Here is a 15,595-nt window from a genome sequence, read left to right on the forward strand (position 1 = left end):
CATGTGTTAGGCACGCCCCAGTCCTGCCTTCGCTATGCTTCCAACATGCCCCCGTGACCTTTGGTCATCCCCGCAACGGAAAGCAGTTGAGGACACCCAAAATCGGCTTTCGATTATGCCGATTTGGGCGACCCTGTGAGAAGGACGCCCATCTTCCGATTTGTGTCAAAAGATGGGCGCCCTTCTCTTTCGAAAATAAGCCTGAAGGTATGCTAATTGGTGGGTTAACTACTTCATGGAGTTTCGTGAAAGGACCCTGTAATTATTTAGCAGATGGCTTTGATCCTTACTACAAACTCAAACAATGCTCCACAAACTCATTAGAAAATCATTTCATATCATCAAATATTGTGGGTTAGAGGAACACTTTTATGTTACAATTATAAAGAAAAATGTGGAGGAAAAAGACCTCATAAATCACCAGTGGTGCTTAAGTACTTTCACATATAAAATTAGTTACCACTAAGGCTTACAGTCATCATTTGCCAAAAAACCTCCTTAGCCACAAAATCTCTTTATTATACTTTATTATTTCCTTCTTCAATTCAATTATCACTATAATTTCTCTTTTGTAGATAAAAACACTTTCATAATATAAAGTGTATGATATGCACAATCAAAACTTCCAGCATAATGAAAATAGTTTTTAAGTTTTATTTCGGATTTTTTTTTTTTTTGGCTCACATCCTTTTAAATTGTAGCTCATGGTGAGTTACGTTCTGATACAATAGGTATTTCCCTTGGTTTTCTTTTTTCATTTTAAGACTAAGGTGCCTTTTTACTTAACCCCCTGGTTTACACCATATTAACTGCTAAAACCTGTCATTTCTTTCTCTGTAATATCACCAAAATTCGTCCCTTCCTTTCTGAACACACTACCAAACCCCTTATCCACACTCTTATCACCTCTCGCTTAGACTACTGCAACTTGCTTCTACAGGTCTCCCACTAAGCCATCTCTCTCCCCTTCAATCTATTCAAAACTCTGCTGCATGACTCATATTCTGCCAGTGTCGCTGTGCTCATATTAGCCCTCTCCTGAAGTCACTTCATTGGCTCCCTATCTATTTCCATATACAATTCAAACTCCTATTATTAACTTAGAAGTGCATTCACTCTGCAGCTCCTCAGTACCTCTCCACTCTTATCTCTTCCTACACTCCTCCCCAGGAACTCCGCTCATCGGGTAAATCTCTCTTATCTGTACCCTTCTCCTCCATTGCCAACCCCAGACTCCGTTCCTTTTATTTTGCTGCACCATACATCTGGAATAGAATTCCTGAGTCGGTACATCAAGCTCCATCTCTGGCTGACTTCAAATCTAGGCTAAAAGCCCACATTTTTGAGGCTGCTTTTAACTCCTATTCACTTGTACAGTGCGAATGTCTGTTTTATAATTCCCTTATCCCTTATTTGTCCTGTTTGTCTGTCCTGATTAGACTTTAAGCTCTGTTGAGCAGGAACTGACTCTTGCATGTTCAAGTGTACAGTGCTGTGTATGTCTAGTAGCGCTAGCGCTATAGAAATGATAAGTACTAGTAGCAGTAGTAAAGTTAGGCGTGCTCTACAGAATAGCATTTACGCCTGGAAATCACACTGAAATGTGGTGCAAATGTATGCTCCTACCCTGTTATTCTACAACAATATGCGTTAATTTTAGGACTGTCCCATTATGCCCATGACCCTCCAATTTCTGTGTCTCCTTTTTCAGATTGCTTGCAAATTTTAGGTGCGCAAATGCCAATTAAATCTAATTTGTGCTATTAATTGCTAATTATTGGTGCTAATTAGCTTGTTATTCAATTAAATTGTGTGCACAAATTGAGCACGTGCCCAAATTCGCACATGCAATTTTTGGCGCTTTTTATGGCATTAGGGGGTAATAGGATACATTAAGCCCTGCTTTATTAATATCCACTGACAACGAAGCAGGCATTAATTTTATCTCTATCTAAAGTAAAGACTGAGCATTGTTCTGAGTATTTAAATCCAAATAAGAGCTTTGTACTTGTTTATGCTTTGTGAGTTTGGGAAGAGATTTTATAGGTGTGTCCCTCAGAAGCAGGCACAGAGACAGCGCATAATTTTCAATGGATTACCTCAGACAGGTCCTGTAGTCCCCACTGGAGACCTTGCATAATTCTCCCAACTCAAATTTAGACTTCAGCCACACGGGTAAACTTCTTTCAAAGTCCAAAATAATCCTGGCTCTCTGGTGATTTAAAACAAAAAAAGGGAATTAAATGAAAAAATGTTATTTGCCATATTGTACTTTGTTTCTTTTAAAATGCAGTTAAAGATTTACTCAACTTTTGTACAGGTGATTTCAAACATACAATTGCTTTAAAACTGTAGTGCTCCCTTAAAGGGACCCTTTTACTAAGTTGCGGTAAAAGGGGCCCTGCTATGTCAGCATTGCCACACGGCAGCTGCTAGCACGGCTTAGTAAACAGGGGGGATAAATATTTCTAGTCTCAGTACTTTTAACTCAAAGTATTATATTAGGCACTTTTTTACTTTTACTGGAGTAAATTTTATATGTGTTTTTCATTGTACTTTTTCTTACGTACTTTGACCTAGTACTTTAAACAACATTGTTGGTTTGTTAGCTAATTAAGGGGGGTCTTTTACAAAGCAGCGGTATCCCGATGCGGGCTTACCACACACTAAATCTGAGCTACTGCTGGCCCAATGCGGCTGCCAGTGGTAGTTCTGGCTCGAGCATGCGCCGTTTCCGGTGCTCTGGAAATATTTTATTTTTTCTAGTGCTGCGGTAATCGGGCATTACCGCACACTACCTGGTTACCACAAGGTTACCGTGGGAGCACTTACTGCCACCTCAATGTGTGGCGATAAGAGCTCTCTGCCGCATGGCCACAGAGTAAGTTATCTTACCACATGGCCATTTTTTTTGGTGGGGGGCTTTTTACCCACTGCGGTAAAAAGGGCCCTGGTGCATGGGGAAAAAGGCCCCTGCCACTACCGCAGTACCCTTTTTTAACAGCTTAGTAAAAGGATCCCTAAGTTATACACGCAAATCTAGAATAATACTGGATTTGCATGTGCAACTTAAGTCTCGCTATATAGAATCCAGGAGTAAATGCACAAAAATATAGCAATAATAAGGCATTTGCAATAGATAAACTTCCCAGGATGAAAGTACATTTTAAACAGAAGAAGAGGGCAGAAATTTTTCAGCCTCTGCAGTGATCTGCTGGGTTGAATATTTTATAGAGTGTTATGTAAAAATTTAAATGAGCCACAGACCTGTAGTCTCCAAATGTGTTCACTTTCTTTGGAAATTTTTTCCACTGTTTCCCCCATCAGTGCAATGAGCATGTTCAGAAGGAGAACAAATGTCAGGATAACGTAAGCGATCAGAAGAAGCAGGAACAGAACTGGATATTTGGAATCTTGTTGAATCTCCAGGTCTCCCAGTCCTATGGTGAGCTTAAAAAGCTCCACAATCGCAGTGCTGAAGTTGTTATAGGAGCTGCATTCAGTGTTGTCAGAGCAAGTTTCAATCAATGATGCGAGCGCTGTTAACAAACAGAAAGGATTTTAATCATCACTGGTAATTTTGTAGAACTTTGTAAATTTAAGATGTGTTGGACACTACAAACTTTATTTTAAAAGCAAAATGTTGCATTCATCTTGATTACTTTAAAACTGACTTCTGAAAGAGATAGTTGTACAAGTCTTCTAAATGCAATAATATCACATCAGTATATAGAAATAAACAAAGGAGAGGAAGCAAAATCTCATAAGCTGTACTACAGTTTGTTCTATTACGATAATTCAGAAGTGAAGAAAACCGAAGGCACAATATTCAAAACTATTTATCCAGGCAAAAGAGGCTCCGATCTTGATAAATGGTGTTCAGGTGGCTCCTTGGGGATATTTAGTGGCACTTATCCAGACAGTGGGACTGAATATCCCCCTCTAACCATTCAGGCACTACTGGGTAGGGCTGGGGCAGTCCAGGGATGGAGCCGGCACTTTCCCAGCACCAGTGATATTTAGTGCCAGTCTCTGGATAGGTAAACAGCAAAGAAAAGCAGTCCTAGCTTTGCCCAGTTACCCATCTGGGCACCAGTGGATAATCAGTTCCAGTGCCTGGTTAACTTCCGGGTGACAGCCTGAAATGTCCTGTGGGTCCTCTTCCTACTGATCCCCATACCCAAAGAGCAAAGCCCCCCCACCAATCCAATCCCCCAATCTGATCCCCCATCTCCTCTCCTGAAAGCAAAGGCTTCTCCGATTCAGTCCCCCCATTCCCCCTCCCAAAAGCAAAAGCCTCTGTCAATCCAATCCCCATCTCCTCTCCTAAAAGCAAAGGCCCTGCAATCCAATCCCTCCCCAATGAGCAAAAGCCCCTGATCCCCCATCCCCTTCCTCTCTCTCCAAGATCTGTGTTGCCCCCAACATGGCCCCCACAAACTGAATATTCACGACTAGCTAGCTATATTGCACAATGTAGCTGGTTAGCGCTCTTACCCGGATTCTACGTATGGTGGCTGAAAATCTGCATGGAAACTAAAGCGTATTCTATAACAATGCGCATAATTAAATTTGTTAACTAGCTAATCAGTGCTGTTAATTGGATGTTAACAAGCAATCAGCACTAATTGGCATTGAGATTTACACGCACAACCTGCTAAGTGTATACTATAACGTAGTGTGCCTAAATTCTAAGTCACATAGTTGGAAAAGGGGTGTGGCCATGGGCGGGGAGTGGGCATTTCTAAAATCTATGTGCATTATTATAGAATACACCCTAATTTAGGCATTGGGATTTACATCAAGTAAAATGAGGCCTAAATAGACACAACCAAATTTGGATGTGTGGCTAGACGCTCAGCATATTCTATATACTGCATGGATATTTAAGTCTATTCTATAAAATTTAGGCATACTTTAGAGAATACCCCTAGGCATAATTTTTTTCCATGCGGATTTTTCAGGTGCCATATATAGAATCTAGCCCTATGCACTGACCGCAAATATTCAGCAGGACATAGCTGGCAAACCCCCCCCCCCCCCCCCCCCCACTGAATATTCATGGATAGCCAGTTAAGTGCTATTTAAATGACCAGGAGTTATTCCTGGCTGGTTAAATAACACTGAATATTGGCTGGTTTATGTCCGAGTACATATGTTAAAAGACCAGTTACATGTATAACGTATGCCTTGTAGTGCTATAGAAGTGGTAAGTAGTAGTAGTAGTATAACTGTCAAATATGCACAATTTGCAATTTTATAAAAGGTGCAGCTTTTATGTGTTCTCTGCAAACCAAGAGATTAATGTGTTTGAAAAAAGATATGTTCTGGATACTCCTTCCAAGTATATGTGAAAGCTAGGCATTATCTGCCCTATATTCAGTGCTATTTAACTGACCAGAATAGCTGCTGAACAGTGCTTAACTAGCTATCCACCGATATTCAGTTGGGGCTAATTGGCTATCCCCTGCTGAATATTCCAGGTTTAGTGGATAGCCAGTTACATCACATGATATAACCAGTTACCTACCGATTTTTAAACCAGGTTTAGCGGCCATATTTGGTCGCCTAAAAACCTGGCATGGCGTTGGCTGGTTTGAAGATAACCAGCTAAGCCTGAGTATTGACTTTTATCCAGTTGTCTTCAAAAATAAACCGGATATTCAATGCCGGTCACCATAAACGGCCCAGCATTGAATATCTGGGTTTAGCGCTGACCACCAGAGTTAGCCAGTCATTCCTGTGGTCTGAACATCGGCCCCTATAACAGCAATACACATATCCCTTAACAATTTTAACCACTGGGATCCCTTGGGAAGGGAGGAGTTGGTGGTTACTGGGGAGGGGCAGACTTGGTCTTTGTCTGCCGTCATTTTTCTATGTTTCTATGTCTGTTCGACTGGGTCAATAGAAGACAAAAGTGGACCTTATTGTAGAAAAGCAGCCCTTAATAAGTTGTTGTGGTCATTCAGGGCAGGATCATTGCATGCCTCGGTCCCTGAGGCTTTCCCTCTCTGCCGTGATCCGCCTGGGGGGAAACTGGAAATAAGTTTTATCTTGAAGAAAAACTGCAACTAATTGGAGTCAAGAAATGTGTATCTATGTGCCTGATATTTAACTATGCATCTACAGGGGGAATGCAACTTTTTTTTTTCCTTTTTCTTTTGCACCTATAGCCAACTGCCTTGGCTTAAGCTGAAGAAACAGCTTTTGCCTTGCCTGAGTCACCTTGGACACATCAGGAAATTTAGCCACCACCTGGCTAGGAAAAAAAAAAAGGTTAAGTTTAAAAAATATTCTATCAAAGGTCTGATTTCAGAACATCTTTGGAACATGTGTCTCACAATATTTTAGGTGATATTAACCTGGTTTTAGGAAAATTAAGCAGTCCGGTACTACTTTTGAGAGGCTGGAGTGAGCTTGATGGCAACTCCAATAGGTGGAACATAAGGACAGAGCCGGGTAGATTTCTACGGTCCATATCCCAGAAACACCAAAGAGAATCGTGCTCAAGCATATAATATCACACTCATTGTTGATTGTAATCATGAATTGGTAATGAGTATGACTGTTGGGCAGACTGGATGGACCATTCAGGTCTTTATCTGCCATCACTTACTATGCTACTATGTTACCATTTTTACCTACACTTGTCATTTGAGGCCTGGGGCTTGGACTAGTGCTTGACAGCGGACATTTACACATCCACTCCCTGGTGACTCTGTTTGTATTCTGAGGAAAGCTCCCTTCTTCCCTGCTATTGTGCACATTATGTGAGTGGGTTTGTTTATAAAATCACAGGCAGCTCTGAATGCTCGCTATGTAGGCATATGCGAGCCTTTGATAAAATATTTGTCTACATTTTTGGAACCTGACTAAGCTGACCTTTAGGCACTTAACCTACTTTTACCAACTTGTCCTCCTAACTATTGTAGAAAGTCACTTCTCCAGGGGGTTCTATTGAAATTGTTGCTGAATTGTAACAGCCTGAGAAAGTAATTGAACAACTGGAATAAGGCCAAGTAAAAGAACTGAATCAGCTCTTATGTCTTCAAACTAGATTTTTCTCTTCATATTTTCCTTTCAGAATGTCCCCTTTGCAGCCATCTTGGACTTTCTCCTCTGCCTCAGATTTACATAACGATACTTAGAATTTGTTTAAAGTATGAGCAGTAGTCAGAATAAATAGTTTATTTGAAAGTTACTGATACGAGCTACAGATAAAAATATCTCACAGACAATACAGAAACACAGCACATTTGTTCATGTATGTTACATAAACTGAGCTCCTGGACAGTAACTTATAGTGGTTTTTACTTACCTACACCAAATCCAAACAAGAACAAGATGTACACAAACAGGAACTTCAGAACATCATTTAAAATGACCTGAAAAAGGAGAAAGGTTAATGTTAAATAAGAATGCAAACAAATGGACTTCTACTATTTATGCATGAAAGTGTATGAAATTGTGCCATGCATGAATTTTTCTAACTGGGAACAGTTTGAAAAGTGACATGAGCCTAAAGAGGCCATTTTCAAATTGTGCTCACAAGTGTGAAGTGTGCAGGCTCTTGCTTGCAGGCTTTATACCAATTTTCAAAGGGAAGATTTTTCTTTTGAATATTGAGTAGAAAATAGGTTTTACACAAATTTACCTTTTCTATTTGTGTGGATACTTTCTCCAGGCAGAATTATGTGCTTCCATGCATACTTTTGTATTTTCAAAAATAAGTGCAATCTCTGCCCGCAGCAACACTTCCTATTCTTGCATAATATTCCTATAGATAGTGTGGGTAATTTTCCAACAACTCATTCCTATGCATGAAACCCTGTTTAAAGCATGAAAATGTCTTTGAAAATTGCCTTCCATATATTTATCACGGCAGTAGTGCAGAATAAATTTTGCGTATTCTGTCCTGATCTGAGTAAAAAAGGTTCCTGAAAGCTAGTCAAGAAATGTATTAAGTCTTCCAATACAGAGCTATCACCTTATTTGTTTTAATTCATCTTTATTTCCACAAATAAATAAGAAGCAGAAGGTTTTGACAATTTGGTTTCTCAAGTGGTTTGAAGCAATACATATATCTTAACAAGCATCAACATGGGTGATGTCAGCTGGAATAATAATTGTGTTAATGCTCCACTAGGGGTCAGGCACAGCCATTCTGGACTATGGTAATGGTGGAGGCAGGAAGGAATGGGCATCGCTTCTGCCAGGGCTGGCCCAAGGCAAGATGCCGCCTGATGCAGAGCTTGCATGCTGCCCCACCCTCAGGCCAAGATACAGCCCCCCCCGGGCGTTTTACCTCATCACGGTGAAGTTCCAAACTCGGCAGTGGCAGCGATTCCCATACGTTGCCCTGCCGCTGCCAACACCCGCCTCTTCCCTTTACTGTAGTGCCTGAGTAAAACAGGAAGTTACTTCAGGTGGCTGCAGTAAAAGGAAGAGGCGGGTGCCAGCGGTGGCAGGGCAGCATATGAGAATTGCTGCCAATGCCAGGTTTGGATCATCACTGTGTCGAGGTAAAATGCTGCAAAGCTGCTCCTAAAGAGTGCCACCTGAGGCCCCCACCTCAGGTGGCCTAATGGTTGGGCCACCCTTACAACAATTTATTTTCTGTGTCAGAACAAGGGGGCCACTAGACTACCAGGATGTGTGTCAAGGGTAGGGAGGTTGGGTCTGGGGGACAGAAAGAGGGAGGCGTTTTTATTTTTATTTCTCCCTTCCTGTCAGTGCCAGAGCTAACTCCTGCTCACACACTCACAGGAAGGGAGGCATTTGCAGCAAACAGTTGCATAGGAGCTGGCTCTGTGGGTGCTTGAGCACCCCCAATATTGAGAAAATTCCTTGTATGTGCCCAGGAAGGGGTTATTTCCACTGGGCTTAGCACCCCTGATAATTTTGAAAAGTCGGCTCCTAAGAACAGTTGCATATTACAGCAGCAGTCCCAGAATCAGTAGACATGGGCATGAGTGCAGAATAAACAGATAAATACACAGGACTTGCCTTCTGGATCATGACACTGTAGATTCCCAGTGATTGAAAACCTCTGGTATAATACAGCATGTTTGCCCATCCTAGTGCCATGGCTAGCACAAGAAATGCCAGGTACTCTTTAAGGCCAAACAAGTAGCAAAATACAGAGAGGATGACGAGCACAGATTGTAGAAGACTGTAGAGAACAAAAGACATTTCATGAATATTTTTGCTTTCACAGAAGAAAACACAGTGAACACATACACACACACACACACACACACACACAAAACTAATGCATTTAAAGCAAAGTAATGGATCTTGAAAGCTAAAACACTGCCTACTCTGCCTACTCATTTATAAATGTATTCAAATTAAGCATTTTATATTACAAATGTTTTCTTCAACCATTTGCCCAAGCATTGTCAGTGAAAATAATGCAAGCAGAAAGATTGCATTTATATTCCTTTCTCAAAGTATGTTGATCTCACATCTGAGATCTGAATGGTTTTGCATTTATTTTAACATGTTACAGACAATAAGGTCATGTACTGACCTACAGGATTTTGTAGGTTTTCTACCCATGCAAATGAGCTGGGTAGAAAACTTGCACATGAACTTGAGCTCCCGGGATGGCCTAAAAAAAAACTAACCACATCTCTGAAGGTGTAATTATTATTTTTGCAAGATCTGATTTGTACACAGGTTTTTGCTGAAGTGCAGTTTATGTATTATATTTATGTATTTTGGAGGTGAATTCCATATATAGTGCCAAAAAAAGTGCTATTCTATATGCCGCTTATAAAGTTAGGTGCAGTTTATAGGATAGCGCTTACACCCAGGAATTGAGCCTAACTTTAGGCACGGCCATTTGCACTAACTGAAACATGGTGCAAATACACACCTACATTAGGCACATATTCCCCCCCCCCCCCTTTATTCTATGACAATGCACGTAAATACTATTTCCATGTCCCCTTTCTTTACTCACGTGTAAAATAAATTGATTACGCATGTAAATTCCAATTAGTGCTTGTTAAAAGTTACACACACTGTTACAGAATATGCCCGATCATGCCTAAGTTAGGCACGGCATTTACACCAGGTTTTAGTTGGTATAAATGGTCGCGCCTAAATTTTAGTCATGGGAACGGGTGCTACGCATATTCTAGAAACCGCACCTAACTTTAGGCAAGGTTTTTTTTTCTCGGCACCAATTATTTTGGCGCCATATATAGAATTCACCCCTTAATGTGGACCCTAAGCAGTACCCATATCAGTATTAAAAAAAGACATTGTAGCCAGTGATCACTTCCCTTGAACACTACACTCCCTGCTCTGCACCCCTGACACTGGATCAAAGCCTGCACACCCAACCTGATGCTCTTCAAGATCAGCGCCTCCCAAGATAAGACCCCTTCCAGTATAACGCCCTTCCCAATCTGATCCCCTCCATAGCTCAAGACCTGACCCTCCCCCACCCCCTGCACTTACCCAAACTATCCCTGGTTGTCTAATGTATGGGGCAGGAACAGTCCTCTTCTACACCCACCCCATTGCCCCCAGTAGATGCAGATGTCAGCTTTTCTAAGATCACTACTTACACATGTACACCTGTTCACATGTGTAAACTATCGTTTTACGTGCGTAAATGCCTCCCAATTCTTCAATTCTTTGAAGGAGTAAATAAACATGTGGACAAAGGGGAGCCGGTTGATGTGGAGGGGCATAATCGAACGAAAACGTCTATCTTCATGGGCGTTTATCTCCAAGAATGGGTCCGTGAAGGGGCGGACTGAACCGTATTTTCGAAAAAAAATAGACATCCATGTTTTATTCGACAATTTGTGAGCTGGGCGTTTTTGCTTTTCAGCGATAATGGAAAATGAAAGCGCCTGGCTCAAAAATGAATAAATCCAAGGCATTTGTTCGGGGGAGGGGCCAGGATTCGTAGTGCACTGGTCCCCCTCACATGCCTGGACACCAACCTAGGGTGCACTTTTACAAAAAAAAAAAAAAAAGGTAAAAGAGCTCCCAGGTGCATAGCACCCTTCCCTTGTGTGTTGAGCCCCCTAAATCCCCCTCAAAACCCACTGCCCACAAGTCTACACCATTACTACCCTAAGGGGTGAAGGGGGGCACCTACATGTGGGTACAGTGGGTTTGGGGAGGTTGGACGACTAAGCATTAAGCAGCACAATTGTAACAGGTAGGGGGGGATGGGCCTGGGTCCACCTGCCTGAAGTCCATTGCACCCCCTAACAACTGCTCCAGGGACCTGCATACTGCTGCCAGGGAGGTGGGTATGACATTTGAGGGTGAAAATAAAAAGTTGTGAAACATCATTTTTTGTGGTGGGAGGGGGTTAGTGACCACTGGGGGAGTCAGGGGAGGTCATCCCCGATTCCCTCTGGTGGTAATCTGGTCATTTAGGGCACTTTTTGGGGCCTTATTCGTGAAAAAACAGGGTCCAGGAAAAGTGCCCTAAATTCTAGCTACAAACGCATACTTTTTTCTATTATCGGCGAAAGGCACCCAGCTCTGTTCGGGTGATAACCATGCCCCAGTCCCGCCTTCACCACGCCTCTGACACGCCCCCTGTCAACTTTGTACGCTTCCGCGATGGACTGCAGTTGAAAACATCCAAGTTCGGCTTTCGATTATACCGCGTTATTCGTTTTTGTGAGATAAACGTCCATCTCTCGATTTAGGTCGGAACTTGGGCATTTTTCTTGTTCGATTATAAGCAGGATTGTGTATCTAGATTTTCAAAAGGCGTTTGACAAGGTACCTCATGAAAGGCTACAGAGGAAATTGGAGGGTCATGGGATAGGAGGAAAAGTGGTTTAAAAACTGGTTGAAGGATAGGAAACAGAGAGTGGGGTTAAATGGGCAGTATTCACAATGGAGAAGGGTAATTAGTGGGGTTCCTCAGGGGTCTGTGCTAGGACCACTGCTTTTTAATATATTTATAAATGATTTAGAGATGGGAGTAACTAGCAAGGTAATTAAATTTGCTGATGACACAAATTTATTCAAAGTCGTTAACTCGCAACAGGATTGTGAAAAATTACAGAAGGACCTTACGAGACTGGGAGACTGGGCGGCTAAATGGCAGATGACGTTTAATGTGAGCAAGTGCAAGGTGATGCATGTGGGAAAAAAGAACCCGAATTATAGCTATGTCATGCAAGATTCCATGTTAGGAGTTATGGACCAAGAAAGGGATCTGGATGTCGTCGTCGATAATACACTGAAACCTTCTGCTCAGTGTGCTGCTGCGGCTCGGAAAGCAAATAGAATGTTGGGTATTATTAGGAAAGGTATGGAAAACAGGTGTGAGGATGTTATAATGCCGTTATATCGCTCCATGGTGCGACCGCACCTTGAGTATTGTGTCCAATTCTGGTCACCGCATCTCAAGAAAGATATAGTGGAATTGGAAAAGGTGCAGCGAAGGGCGACTAAAATGATAGCGGGGATGGGACGACTTCCCTATGAAGAAAGACTAAGGAGGCTAGGGCTTTTCAGCTTAGAGAAGAGACGGCTGAGGGGAGACATGATAGAGGTATATAAAATAATGAGTGGAGTGGAACAGGTGGATGTGAAGCGTCTGTTCACGCTTTCCCATAAATACTAGGATTAGGGGGCATGCGATGAAACTACAGTGTTGTAAATTTAAAACAAATCGGAGAAAATGTTTCTTCACCCAACGCGTAATTAAACTCTGGAATTCGTTGCCGGAGAACGTGGTGAAGGCGGTTAGCTTGACAGAGTTTAAAAAGGGGTTAGACGGTTTCCTAAAGGAGAAGTCCATAAACCGCTACTAAATGGACTTGGGAAAAATCCACAATTCCGGAAATAACATGTTTAGAATGCTTGTACGTTTGGGAAGCTTGCCAGGTGCCCTTGGCCTGGATTGGCCGCTGTCATGGACAGGATGCTGGGCTTGATGGATCCTTGGTCTTTGCCCAGTGTGGCATTACTTATGTACTTATGTACAATGACCTCCATAGCCACATACAAAAGCATCCAAACAAAAAAATGAGTATTATAATCTAGACTATCATTAAAAGAGAAGAAATAGTAATAGAAAATGTACCCTTGTTTCAACTGAAAACACATTCTGGATGCAGTTGAATGATTTTATCAGCTACAATTACTGTTACAGGGTAGATTACTTACAACAAGACTTGAAACCACGCATCTGAAAGAACTGTCCGCAGGTCTTCCGGCCGTACCACAAAGAGTACTACAGTCTGCAGAGAAAAGAAAGTGGCAAGATACAATAGAAGATTCTATAGAACAATAGGACTTTCCCCCTTTACCTGGTGATTCCAAGAAAACAATGTTACAGGCATTCTTTAAAGATTCTGCGAGATGGTTACAAATAGAGACAGCTCTTACCTGTTTGACCATTAGATACGTTGCATAGACTATGATGAACATCTGCCCCACCAGCTGAAGGCAGCCCTTATCATATGATATATCTAGAGGGAACAGGTCCTAAAAAAAGGAAAGGAAATGAATGAGTATTTCCCTTACCACCTGTCATCTCACACAATGAAACCAACAGATCTACTGCAGATGTGAAGGACAGGGAAGCAGGAATTTCTTGCTCTTATTGGGGTCAATATTAAAAGGGGTTTCACTGGGCAGGAGAGGCTCTGAACAGGGCCGGTCCTAGGGTCTCTGGCGCCCCCCTACAGACGATGAGTTGGCGCCCGTGCGCCCCCCTTCCGGCACCCGCGCGCCCCCGCCCCCCCAACATCTCCTTTCTCTCTTCTCCCACCCTGCCCCTGTCCAGCGATTCTCCTTCGCCCGAATCGCCCCCATCCCCCGCCGCCCTTGGTGCTTTAAATCTTTAATTTACCTCCATTCCAGCAGCCACATCATTTGAAAGCCTTGCCCCATCTCTAGCCTTCCCTCCCTTAGTGAGTTCGTTCTGCAGTCCCGCCCTCAAGGAAATGACATCAGAAGGCGGGACTGCGGAACAAACTCACGAAGGGAGGGAAGGCTAGAGATGGGGCAGGGCTTTCAAATGATGAGGCTGCTGGAACTGAGGTAAATTAAAGATTTAAAGCACCAAGGGCAGCGCGGTATGGCGCTGCAGCGGCGCCCTTAAAGGCAGGCACCCCCCTGCGGCGCTTAACCCGCTTACTGGGTTTGACCGACCCTGGCTCTGAATATCGCCATTAACTGCAATTGAGAAAACGGCTAAGTCAGGGGTCATCCGGGATCGGAGTTTGGGCAGAACCGCTACATAGCAGGTTAGCAGCAATATTCAGTCCGCTAATCAGATGAGTAAGCACATAAAGTCAGGACAGCAAAAAGATAGGACACTGGTCTAAATATCAGCCAGTGCCTGGTTAACTTCTGGGTTGCTGCACTGACCGAGATATTTAATGCAGGAGGCCGGATATGCCCCAGTTTAGCCCATGGCTGTGAGCAGCTTACAAGCCACATCGCCACAGGCTGACTATCTGGCCCATTATTATCAGACCCCAAATCATAAGGCATTGCCTTGCTTTATAGGGCTAGGGTGTCCCTTGGGCAATGTATTGTAGGAAATGTTTAGATTTATTGATCAAAAGGAGCCATGAGTTGCTCACTTTTGATCTTTATTTTCTGAACTACTCCAGTAGGTAGTTTTTAGGGATGTGAATGTATTAGTGCTTCTTAAAAGATTGAGTGCATACTAAATCAATTTAACCTATGTTAACCTATAAATTAAGTATAGGAGAAAATGGGATGTTTGACCACGGAACACCAAACACTGGATAGATTGATCTTAAAAACACTTGTTTATTGATGAAAAAAGACTCGACACAAACGTGTTTCGGCCGTTAGGCCTGCATCATGAGTCTCGGTCGATGGAGAACAGCTGATACAAACGTTTAAATGTACGTGGTACGGTGATCCAAACGTACATTTAAACGTTTGTATCAGCTGTTCTCCATCGACCGAAACTCCTGATGCAGGCCTAACGGCCGAAACACAACGTTTGTGTCGAGTCTTTTCTCATCAATAAACAAGTGTTTTTAAGATCAATCTATCCAGTGTTTGGTGTTCTGTGGTCAAACATCCCACTTTCTCCTATACCTGTTTTCTCTCGTGTGGCGTTCGAGTTCTCCACTCGGTTGCGGATTTGTTTGAACCTATAAATTAATAAACATTATGGGGCCCTTTTACAAAGCGGTGGTAAGTCCAAAGTGGCACTTGCTGCATGGCCATTTCTTGAAAAAAAAACAAAGACCTGCCTTTTACCTGTTGCTGTAAAAGGGGGCCTTGCTGCGCATCAAAAACACACGCCGACACCAGCGCAGGCCCCCTTTTGCTGCAGCTTCGTAAAAGGGCCCCTATGTTAGGGAAAGGAGATGGGCTTTGATATACCGCCTTTCTGTGGTTACAATCAAAGTGCTTTGCATATTATACACATGTACGTCTTTTGTTCTACCTAGGGCAATGGAGGGTTAAGTGACTTATCCAAAGTCACAAGGAGCTGCAGTAGGAATCAAACTTGGTCCCCCTGGTTTGGAGGCTGCTGCACTAACCATTAAGCTACTCCTCCACTCTAAACTTTTATTAAACTGAATGTTTGGAATGATCTGATAAA

General features: G+C 42.6%; 1 protein-coding gene across 2 annotated transcripts in view; it reads right to left on the reverse strand.

Moving 5' to 3' along the window:
* The window catches only part of TRPV3 (transient receptor potential cation channel subfamily V member 3), a 53,970-nt gene that overhangs the window by 4,006 nt on the left and 34,369 nt on the right, over positions 1 to 15,595 (reverse strand). For both annotated transcript variants that reach the window (XM_030186015.1, XM_030186016.1), the window contains exons 11-16: positions 13,387 to 13,485; positions 13,165 to 13,238; positions 9,010 to 9,175; positions 7,322 to 7,388; positions 3,268 to 3,539; positions 2,100 to 2,212 (exon numbers count right to left, since the gene is read on the reverse strand). In XM_030186015.1, coding sequence (XP_030041875.1) covers positions 2,100 to 2,212; positions 3,268 to 3,539; positions 7,322 to 7,388; positions 9,010 to 9,175; positions 13,165 to 13,238; positions 13,387 to 13,485 — 791 coding nt within the window. The remainder of the gene's footprint in view (positions 1 to 2,099; positions 2,213 to 3,267; positions 3,540 to 7,321; positions 7,389 to 9,009; positions 9,176 to 13,164; positions 13,239 to 13,386; positions 13,486 to 15,595) is intronic.

The sequence above is a fragment of the Microcaecilia unicolor genome, chromosome 13 (genome assembly GCF_901765095.1).
Source record: "Microcaecilia unicolor chromosome 13, aMicUni1.1, whole genome shotgun sequence".
Taxonomy (NCBI): Eukaryota; Metazoa; Chordata; class Amphibia; order Gymnophiona; family Siphonopidae; genus Microcaecilia; species Microcaecilia unicolor.